Genomic DNA, 11861 nt, shown 5'->3' with positions numbered 1-11861 from the left:
AAGTATTTTATTTATCTCAAATTCAATTTTCAACAACTTTCAAAATCCATGATAACGCTATTGAACAACAAAATCCTATCATCGTCCATCTTTTTAAGTCTGTAATAATTTTATCCATCTCAAATTTAATTTCAGCAACATCTAGAACCTTTGCATTGACAGGCCTTTTAGATCTGTGGAAAATCTGCGATTTTTTAGGCCATTTACGGCATTTTAAAGTTTTAGATCCTTTTGGATCTGTGGACTTGTATTTATGCATTTTTATAACTTTTTCAATTTTTTAAAAAGAATTGAAAAACGATTTTTAGGCAGCAGGAGCGCACATTCTATCTTCTTCCAATAATGCTCTTTGTTCCTTCCATTTTTCAAAATGTTGATTGTATTCCCATTCTTCAAAACCAGAATCAAAATCAACCAAAAGATGATTTCCGTCTATATCAGAACCAAGTGTATAAGAAGCGCCAGATTCATCAATCACTTCAGAATCGTGATCAAACACATATCGATTTCCATGAACATCAACCACATACCGATGATCAGATTCATCAATCAGTTGCTCATAGCCAAATCGATTAATATATACCGAATATCGTTTTCTACTAGAATCAATTACATATAGATTGCCTGATTAATCAAGACAAACTAAATACTGATCTTTCTCAAAGGAAATAATATCCTTATCATTGCATGTACTAAAAGCAAACAAATAACGATCCATCTTTTTAATATGGAAAGATTTTTATTTAAGCCAATTCAATTTTTTTTATTTCCAGCAACTTTTCAATTCTTAGAAAAAAGAATTAAAAAACAGTAACGGGAGCAAACACAGGCGATGAATCTATAAAAGACTCGTCAAGAATCCATCGACTTTGAAAAGGCTCTTCATCCTCACTCTCAAATGCATAATCATAAATATTGTATTTAGGATCGGGTTCTAGCTCAAATCCCTACTTGTAATCTTCATTGATCTCTTCTTTAATCTGATTTCTTACAGGCTCATCTTCCGAATCGTCTTCTAAATATTCCATCTCATATCCTGAATCTTCTTCTTCCGAATCGTCTTCTGACGATTCGTCTTCTTCACTGATATATGGACGCAATTCATCGATATATCGACGAATGTTATCTTCATCAAAAAAATACGAACGACCTAATTCATCAAAGTTAGTAACACAATGAAGGTATGCATAATTTAAAGAAACAAAATGACGAATGTTAAATTCATCAATAAAATACCATTCATATAATTCAACATCAAAATTAAAATAACGCCGACTGTCAGATTCATTAGTAAAGTATCGAAGATCCGAATCGAAATCATATTCAATAAAACGACGATTTTCATTTTCATCATCAAAGTAACCAAGGCCTGGTTCTCCATCATCTTCATCATAAATATCATAGCGATAGTCCATCTTTTTAAATATGAAATGTTTTATTTAAATCAAATTCAATTTTTTTTCATTTTCAGCAATTTTTGCAATTTCGGCATTGTCGAGCGCGTTGAACAACATGGTCAGTTTCAGTTTTCCAGAAATTCTTTTCTTCTCCTCTAAATCACAGTCCAAACGAAACATGTGTCTGTCGATCGCTCTCATCTTTTCTCCCTTTTTCAAATTGCTCCATTCTCTGTTGTACTCTTTGATTTCTTTTTCCATTCGCGAATATTCATCCTCTTTGCCTCCCCACAAAAGTGCGTAAAGCTTGTCTCTTTCCTTATCGCTGTAAATTTCAGGAATTTTAAATGGACCGATCACGCAAACAGAATTTCCAAACGCAAGAACCTCGAGCTGTCTTTTCTTGTTTACATCAGACTCTCTTTTGCTGCACTCCAGAAAAAATGGATAAAACGACACTTTATTTAAGAATTTCTATTTTAAATCCATTTTCGTCTACTTTACTGTTTCGATTCTCAAAATAGTTGCTGCCATGTCCCGTCTCTCTCATCGATTTGTAAAGAGACCCATATTCGATCACTTTTCCCGTTTCAACATGGGTCATTTTTACAGCCACGGGATTGTTTCTGATCAAAAGAAGTCTTTCATATTTAGAGCCTTTCGGCTTGGCATCCTCCATCATCGCATTTTTGTCGATCAGATGGTTCTCCACAGCAATCATCATCAACCCCATTTTATTTTTCGACGTTTTGGAAATGCCATTTTCGATAAGCAAATTTTTCAAATCCTTTTTCGTATACTTCATCCTTTTATTAAGGACATAAAAATATATTTTTACGGTGTTATTTTTATGGTGAATCAATAAATTCGAAGAATTCATGCTCTGCACCTAATACACCACGTTCATTTTGTTTCCGTCGGATTTGATTCTGAGCAATTTGTCAGAAATGACGACGGCATAGGCTTGAGTGTCTGCAGGAACGTTTGCATTAAAGGTAGCCTTATTTTGCACGTCCAACACTGTTAATTTTAACCTCTCGGCTTGCTTGCTCACGTTAAAAACAAAAAGGAGACAAATGTGTCTGTAATTCAGCGCTGTCAAATTCGGCTGAGCGATAATTTCACTGATTCCAAAAATCTTGTTGTCAAACTTGCACGCATCTCTGTAAGCCCTCGAAAATTTGTTGTTTGTGAAGGACAAGTCGTAATCGACGGCAGGATACCTTTCGCTGTTTAAAGTGACATACATGTTTTTCAAATCGCAGTGATTGAATACGGAAGGGTTTAAATCTTGACTTCCGTCTTTATTGGTCTGAAATCCAACAATAATGTACCTAGGTCTTTCACTGGCAGATCTGGCGCTCAATCTCTAACTGAATGTATTGGACACAGGCACGGCAATGGTGTCGCACTGTCTGGATTTGAACGACAACAGCACGTCCACTTTGGATTCAATGAGTTTGTAAAGATTGCTGCTTGCCATAAAAGAGGGAGTGACATGAGGCATAAACAAGGACAATTTGCTCAAGTCCACTTTTCCTGCGGCTGTTTGGCGCTCTTAAAAATCGCATTAGCGTCGCTCTTTCTCACAAGAGTAATCGTGTGCTTAAATCCGTAAAGAACTTTTTCGTAATCTTCACAAAATCCAAAAATGTGCTTCAACGGAATGCAGAATGAAAATGTTCCTTTAACAGCAGGCTGCTTAATGATGAAATCTTGCCTTTGACTAAATCCACCGTTGGCGGCAAGATCAGCATTAGCGGTGGTGTCTCTTTGCCACAGCTGATTCATTCCTTCCGATACTTGATACTCCACCGGATATTTAAGAAAACCAAGCATGGTGGTGGCTTAACCCAGACTGTATATGGTTTCTATTTCTTGATTCGACAATTGATAAGAAATCTGACTGAACAGATGCATGATGCCGTTGTTTGCAAAAGCAACCACATCCGTATCCGCATAGGAAGTCCCGTCTGCTTTTGTCAGTCTTCCTTCGACCAAAAGGTACGCCTCAGAGGGAAGCGTGAACAAGTCTTGCTGCTCAATGCTGATTCTTATTTAAATTGGTTCTGACTGGCTCGTATTCGTGAAATTCAAATCTCTCAATTTCTTCATCAACAATGATTTCTTCTGTAATATTTAAAACTTCGGAATTTGCCATTTTTCTATATAAAAGAAAAAAAATTTTTAGGCCTCTGAAATTTTTCAGATGACTTTCACTCCATTTCCCATTTTTACAAGGTCTTGGATTCTGATGGCGTTTTTCTTGGACAACTTTTTTGTACGTAGCGAACCTCCAAGAGAGTAATAGTCGCTGCTGTGCGATGGCGCTGCTGGTGCAACCATTGTTGAAATAATGTCTTTGCTCTTCTGAGTAAGAACTTTGCTCTTTTGAGTTAGATCTTTCGGAGTTCCAGTTTTGGCATATACCTTCTCTATGACCTTTTTACCTTTATCAATAACCACGTCTTTAGCAGTAACAATAGCCGAATAAGCCAGCTCTTTTCCAGCAGATTTTGCAGCTGTAATCGCTTCTCTTCCCAGCTCGCTTTTTGCAACTTTGCTAGCCAAAGTAGACGCTGCTTTTGAGGCGCTCGACGCTGCAGCTCTTTTTAAAAAATTTCTTAACGTATCGATTATTCCATTTCCTCCAACAACGTGTTTCTTAACATATCTGTTTCTGTAAATGATCATTTTTTAATAAGCAAAAAAAATTATTTTAGATTCGCTAGCGAATCCCTGGAAAATCATGATGATTTTTATACAGCGATGGTCTTCATCATCGATTTATACTGGTCTTTGTTAATTACTTTTTGTCTCAACAACTCTTCGCAAATGCTCTCGGCCTCATTTCTCGACCCTGTATTCCCCGCACGACAAACTGCCACGCTCAATTCAAGCCTTTGCACGAGCGCATTCGGATCTCTGGGAAGAATGGTGACTCCTGAACCTTTGCTTTTACGAGATTTAAGATCGTTTTCAATATCAATGATGATTTAATTATATTTTTCAACCTCTGAAGCTTTTGGTTTGTTCGATCTTCCATCTGCTTTTACAGCTCCACTCTCTGATAAAATTTTTGAGTAATTAGCCACATCCTCTTCCGTCACGTCAAAATTCTTTGAAATGTCTGGATTGGTCATGAGCTCCCAAAGACCTTTTGTTCCTTCATACTTTTCACCTCCAACAATCATGTCATTTCCATCAAACAAAACACCCATTTTTCCAATGGAATACTTACTGTTGTTTCTACTCAACTCAAACTTGTTTTTATAATTTCTTTTTCCATTATTTCTTTTACTTTGCATGCTTAAATAGTGAATTGACATATCACCCATATGCATAGGCACTTCAAGCGATTCATCCATTTTCGTTGCAACTTTGTCCTCTATTTTTTTAATCAGCTTTTCGTTGCTTTCGATGAGCGGCTTGTACAGCTTGCTCAAATCAGTCTGAAAATTGACATCTGAAATATTGTCATTGATGCTGTTCTGATAAATTCTCTTTCTTCTATCATTAATTTCTTTCACAATTTCATCCCTTTTATTCGGGTCTTGTATTTTAAAAAAAGACATGGTTTTTAAAATACACTAGAAATTATTTTTTAAATAAATTGTTAAACGCTTGAATGGCGTCTTCTCGACCTTTTTAGATCAGCGACTCTTTAGCCAATTCGTCTATTCCATTTTTAGTTTTTGTTCGTATCTCCTCCGTCATGGTTTTTCAAGAGTCAATTGAAACTCTGAATCGCTAATGTTACCGTCCTTGAGCGCTTTGGAAATGTGCTCGCTGATGGTGTTTAATTTTGAATCTGCTAAAACTTTTATCTTTTCATGCTTTTCCGCTTTTAATGCCATCTTTTTGTTCACTTGACCTCTGACAATGGATAAAAAACCCATTCCAATAGCCACACTTTCACACGCAATCGCTGCTGGACTGGCAATAATGGTTGACAAAAGACCAATTCCAGTCGCACCCAGAGCAATACACAACGCCTGCATCGAATTGTCCACATTGGATATGATTCTAAAAACACGATGGTACTTTTTACTAAGATGAACTCTCTTTTTCCTTTTGTTGTCCATCTCTTTTTGGATTTCGCTTATTTTTTGAAGACGGTAAACATGTCCATCATCTGCTGGAGCTGTTGGAAGAGTCGGATATATTTCTTTATAACTATTATACTCCATTTTATTAAGGAAAAAATTTTTTTTTTTTTTTGATTCTGAAAGGGTCAATTTCCGGATCAAACTCTTCAATGCAAAAATTTTCGCGAAAAGGAGACGGCATTTTTCATTGTGTAAGAAATTTATTTATGACATTTTTTATAACATTTTTCATGTTTTAGCTAAACCACTTGTTCACACATACGTAACAATAATTACGCGCATGCGCATAATTATGCATAATAATACGCTTGTCCGAGAAGAAGATAATAGCTTCCGGATTGGCCTGTTTGCGCATCGCCAGAGTTGAGTGTGACGACGAGCCTTCTGCCTGCTACGACGCTTGGCATGGAGTCTGCTTCTGCAAAATTTCTGTAAAACGAAATGGTGGTGGTGGAGCCGATGGAGGTGGTGGATTGATACAACAGCCCTGACGATTTGTTGTTGAACGAGGTTAAGTTTTGTCCATTCCACGAAGACAAGTAAAAGTCTTCCAATCCAGACGAGGAGAAGATGCACTTGCTGTCGCCGTCATATCCAGGAAAGTAAGTGTAATTGTTTGCACTGTAAGTGGTCCAGGGGCTGAGGACAGTGCCGTTGCCTGGAGGTAAATTTCCATCGTACATTCTAACTCTAGACTACCACCAGTTTCCAGAAGAGCCGATGATGTGCATTCTAATGTATTTCAGAAAAACGCCATTTCCTTTTCCTTTGGTGTTTAGCAAAACATATTCTTTTCCGTAAGTCGTGTTTTGATATCTGAACGTTCTAGCGTAAAGTTTGTCAAACGACAAAAAAGGAGGGATGGAGGTGAATGTGGAAATAAAGGATTGAATGCAGTAAGTTACTGGATTTACTGTTTTGTTGAGCAATTGGATGATGATGTTTGTCCTGAACGGCATGTCAAGCGTAAAATATCCTCCCAACGAAGTGGTGCTGAAAACGTTGCATCCTTGCAAAATGTTGGTGTAATACAGTCCGCCGAGAGGGGCGAAGTCGCAAGCAAGGGCAGTAGTGTCCACTCCTATTCCTTCAGTGGTTGTTGAATAATTCCCAACGTTAATTTCTCCGTCTGTAAATATTCGAATAAAAACATTTCCAAGAACGCCAAGTCCTCCTGTAACAGTTCCATAAAAAGCCAGCCGTAATCTTCTCAGAGCTCCAGGACCGTCTGAGTAAGTGAAAACGGTAACTGCATCAGGCAATCCTCCTGCTATAGTTTGTTGTTTTATCCCCAAAGACGAAAAGCTTGAATTTGGAACAAGTCCTAAAAAGTTGGATTTTTGTGATAAAACGTCTGCGTAACTTTTTGTCGCAGCGTCTTGCGCGTTTTACGGATCAAGCACATTGATCAGAGAAAATGCCAACTTTATTTGTCTCTTTCCACAAGACCAAAAAACGTTGATCACATTTATCAAGATCACGCTTCAAGTGACATGAAAAAAGAAGAATTTAAAAAGTTTTGCAGATATTACTGGTCTCAACCCCACGAATTTGCTGTCATTGATTTATCCTCCAAAAAAGACCATGGAAAATACAGAAGCGCATTTGGCGATTTTTACTTTCCAAGTGTATAAAAACATGTCGACATTCCATTTAATTGTAAAATCGAAGAACGGTACACCCACAGTATCAAACAGCTCTATCAAAACATTCTTTTAGAAACCAATCGAATTGGATTCAAGCAAAAAATATAAAATGGGCACCCCTGAATAATTTTTGGATATTGGACTTTGAGCTGACCCGAGAGCGCCACCTATCTAGGGTGAAAGTAGACATAGTCCCACACCCAGGAATGTCAATTTTGAAATCAAGTAATGAAGTCCGCGGAAATAAATTGGATTTGAAGTCAAAAATCATACTAAAAAAGGACTAGCAGGTGTAACATACAAAAATGCCTATAAATTTTTTTTGGTAGTTTAGATATTACCCAAAATGGGCATAAATACTACCCATATGTGTGCCAAAATGTGTATAAAATTTCAGGCCAAAATATTGCTTACTTTTGAAATTATGGCAATTCCAGTTTTCAAAAACCTTACTTTTTGCCAATGTCACCATGTAAAGTTACCATCCATTGAGCCACTATCTAAGTTATCCAACAGGCAGCACTACACTTTAGCCCTACAGGTTGTGGGCAACAACTTTTGTAACAAAAAGTTTTTTCTAAGACTTAGTGGTAGAGAACTATGTCAAGAAAACTTATCAAGTTAAGGGATTTTCCTTTATTAATATAACTCTTAAATCATAATAAAAAAATGAGTATAGCACCATAGTTGTCCATTTTTTCAAAAAAGTGCATAAAATAAAAGTTGTAGGGCTTAAAAAATTAGAGGGGGTCATTTTTATACAGTTTCCATTAATTTTGTGTTCCACTTGGAGAAATTTTGACAACCTGTGATGTATTTCTAGTTTGGTAAACAAATCTTACTGTCTTACAAATATATGATTGATTTTTCTAGTCAGCTTGAAAAAAAAGTTAAATTCGGAACTGCTTAGGAATTTTGGACAGTTATTTAAGTTCAGTAATCTTATTAAGTAAAATTTCAATCAACTATTGAAATGACTAATGTTATAAAATTTATCTCCATTGTTTTAAATTGCCAACGGCATTTTCAAGATTTACCTAGCTACGATTTTTAACAGAACTTCATGAAAGTAAAAAAGTATTTAAAATGGCTTTAACATCTATTTTAATTCTATAAAAAAAATTTTAGGCATTATTGAAAATTTTGCAAAACCATGAAAATTGAAAAATTGACTTGTGTTCTTAACAAGTTGATCTCTGTTTACACTTTTCTTTTCCTTGAAAATTTTCACATTATTCTCAAAGAACTTATTAAGTAATAAGGTAAGAAACATTTGAAATTTAACATTAAAATGAACAGTGATACTTTCATATTTTTTAGTCAATTTTGTAATGTTGTTTTATATTGAAGGTGACTCCAAGTTGTTGTTCACTAAGACTTGCATTGTTTTGCCGTAAATTCAGTTGTCAAAGTATTTCGCTTAAATCACCGGCAATTTTCAAGATAAAGGTATGAAATTTTGACAGCAGTTTACGGGATAATAAAGAAACATATTTTATTTTATAAATTTTTTTGTAGGACTTAGTTTTGGTCCAGTTTTATTACTTCCAATCTTATTGCTCTGTTAAGCACTTAAGTTTAACCCAAATTTGTACACTTCACAATTACTTTAAGTACATTAGTTATCCATATAAATCAAAGATTAGTATATTTAATTGTTTGCATTGTATGCTATAAGTAAGTGAAAAAAAACTTTTTCATCAAATAAAAATCCCTTAGGGGCTAACAGAATGTTTAAAAGTTGCACTAAAATATTTATAATTATGCAAAGATTGATAGATTAGGTATTTCCTTGAAACTTTCTTTTATGTAAAATTAAAAAAAATATTTCTTTCAGCCAATCAAAATGCCGAACCACGCCAGAACTCATGAGGAAAATCAGAAAGTTGTTTGCCTGATTTGTCTTAAAAAGTGCTCAAGACAACTGACAGCATTTATGTGGGAGCAAATCAGCAAAATCTATGGAGTCAGTTTTGATAAAGCTGATTCTCACATTCCTCAAGGTAATGTAGGGTTGATTTTAATTGTATGTATATAGGGAAATCAGTTTTATTGTGGTATTGCAATGAAATTAAAAAGCTTGCTTGCTTTTAATTGATTTATTTAAACTGCGTGTTCTCATAAAAACCACAGCTTTACTAGCAAAACCATTGAGGTACAGCAATATTTCTCTGACTTATGAAAATCACTTTTTATGCTTAAAGGTATTTGTGAAGCCTGTAGAACAATGATGAGGCGTAAAGGTGAAGGGCAAGATATCACTCTTCCCCCTCTGTTTGACTTCACAACTATTTCTGTCAGAACAGAAACACGAGGTCATGTCTGTGATTGCCTCTTGTGTAAAATTGGACGATTACAAATGAATGAAAAGCATCCACTCGATGAGACAAAAGCTGAAGAAAAAAACACTCCTTTGAGATGCAATGATTGCCTTAGTCCAATTGGTAAAGGTTTAGCACACACCTGCAACCAGTTTACCTTTAGAGAGAACCTTAAGGGTTTGGCAGCCCGAGATGCAATGGCTGCCGAACAGATTGCTGCCACTGTAATCACAAACAAGGAAGCCTCACCCCATGGGACTGTTCGTCTTTCTAAGGCTTCTGGAGGTCATGCATTTCCCATTACGCCAGGTAATTAAAAATTTATTACTATATATAGTACAGAGCTCACAACAAGTTATTATTGTTCAAAATTCACCATAATTGATTGTTTTTTTACTTGCAATTATCATCAGAATTTTAGTTTTTGAAGGAACTAAATAGAGGCTTTAGTTTTCAGCAACAAAAACTGTATTTACAAGTAAGTTATCTAAAATATTCTAATCCTTTAAAAAAAAAGAAATTCCATTTTAAGGCCCAAGTGGAGCTTCCTCAAAACCTGCTTCTTCGTTTTTGACTACTCAAGACCTTGTGAATGTTCAACTGAATACTGGATTGTCCAATGATGGCATCAAGAGATTGGTCGGTACAGTTAACCAAGCATCAGTTGGAAAACTAGTTGAGCCTAACTTTGTATCAAAGTTCCTAGCTGTTGGACAACAGCTCAGTGAGTTCTTCACACACACACAAATCAAGGGGTCAAGCACTAAAGGGGACTCTAGAGATTTTACAGTTGCTTACTGTAAGAGCTTGTCGGATCTTCTCAACAGAGTTCTTACCTCTCGGAATATTTCTTCTGAGCCCCTGATCAAGCTTGGCATTGATGGAGGCAAGGGGTTTATGAAGTTTTGTATTACGATTGTTGAGAAGAGCTCTGCAGTAAATAAGGAATCTAGAAGTTCACCTGCTAAAAGATCCTTGACGCAGCGAGTTGCCAAAGACACTGGAGTGAAACGTCAGATGCTACTAGCTGTTGTTGAAGAGTTTCCAGAAACATATGAAAGTGTTCACCAAGTATGGGCACTTGTTGGTTGCGATGCTGTGAATCTTTTCATCGCATGCGATCTGAAATTGGCCAACATTCTCTGTGGCCTACAGGCTCACTCCAGCTCACACCCCTGTGCCTGGTGTGACATTGATGCAAACAACCTTGAAAATGCAGGAATATTTCGAACTTTGGGCTCCCTTAGGAAAAGTTTCGAATCTTTCAGGCGGTCTGGTGGAGTGCATGCCAAAGCTAAATTGACTGGCAATGTCATCCATTACCCGATCATCAATGGACCAAATGACAAACTCATCTTGGACATCATTCCTCCCCCTGAGTTGCACCTTCTTCTAGGTGTTGTCAACCTCCTTTACAAAATGCTTAAAGGTGTGTGGCCTGAAGCTGAGGTATGGCCATCTTCCCTCAACATTGCTCAGAGTCCTTACCATGGTGGGCAGTTTGAAGGAAATGAGTGCCGAAAATTGCTAAAAAATGTGGACCGTCTTCAACAACTAGCAGAAGCTAACTCAGCATTCCAAGTTCTTGGTTTTGTGGATACACTTCGGAAGTTTGACAGCGTTGTTCGAGCTTGTTTTGGATCAGAACTGAGTTTCGATTATTTTGAAAAGATCCAACAATTCAAGACATCCTTCCTTGCACTTCCAAACTGCCATATAACTCCAAAGTTACATGTTGTGTTTCACCACATCAGTGACTTTATTGATCGCCAAAACTCCTCCCTTGGTCGCTTCAGTGAACAAGCCGTCGAAGCAGCCCATCAAGATTTCGGCCAACATTGGCAGCGCTTCAAGCGATCCACCACCCACCCAGATTATCCGGAAAAACTGACAAACTGCCTTGTTGATTACAACAGTAAACATCTTTAAACAAAATTTTTGAATCAATTAAGAATCATTTTTGGTTTGATGGTCTTAATGAATTGTAGAAATTTTTCATCAATCATTTTTTTTTGCAGAAACCATATTTTGTTCTCTTAGTATTTTGAAACTTATTTAAAGAAATAAACTATTTGGAAAGTTTTCAATATAACTTTATAAGCCCAGAATCTTTTTTTTTTTCAAGCTGACTAGAAAAATCAATCATATATTTGTAAGACAGTAAGATTTGTTTACCAAACTAGAAATACATCACAGGTTGTCAAAATTTCTCCAAGTGGAACACAAAATTAATGGAAACTGTATAAAAATGACCCCCTCTAATTTTTTAAGCCCTACAACTTTTATTTTATGCACTTTTTTGAAAAAATGGACAACTATGGTGCTATACTCATTTTTTTATTATGATTTAAGAGTTATATTAATAAAGGAAAATCCCTTAACTTGATA

At 36.2% G+C, this 11861-nt stretch overlaps 1 protein-coding gene across 2 annotated transcripts; it reads left to right on the top strand.

Annotated features, from left to right (window-relative positions):
* The first annotated feature begins 8003 nt into the window (after positions 1-8003).
* Positions 8004-11600, top strand: LOC149883029 (uncharacterized). Of its 2 annotated transcripts, XM_090065747.1 has the most exons (5): positions 8004-8414; positions 8503-8601; positions 8990-9155; positions 9357-9782; positions 10006-11600. In XM_090065747.1, the coding sequence occupies exons 3-5, from the start codon at positions 8999-9001 to the stop codon at positions 11400-11402; spliced, it is 1980 nt and encodes a 659-aa protein (XP_089921873.1). In that variant the 5' UTR covers positions 8004-8414; positions 8503-8601; positions 8990-8998; the 3' UTR covers positions 11403-11600. The 2 variants fall into 2 exon arrangements, with proteins under 2 accessions (XP_089921873.1, XP_089921874.1); XM_090065748.1 differs by lacking the exon at positions 8990-9155.
* The last annotated feature ends 261 nt before the right edge of the window (positions 11601-11861 follow it).

Source organism: Hydra viridissima, unplaced genomic scaffold (assembly GCF_058129835.1).
Source record: "Hydra viridissima isolate aposymbiotic clone 2 unplaced genomic scaffold, HvirCarnegie_v1 scaffold_10, whole genome shotgun sequence".
Classification (NCBI taxonomy): Eukaryota; Metazoa; Cnidaria; class Hydrozoa; order Anthoathecata; family Hydridae; genus Hydra; species Hydra viridissima.
The sequence above is the reverse complement of the archived record's forward strand: the minus strand, read 5'-3'. Positions and strand labels throughout refer to the sequence as shown.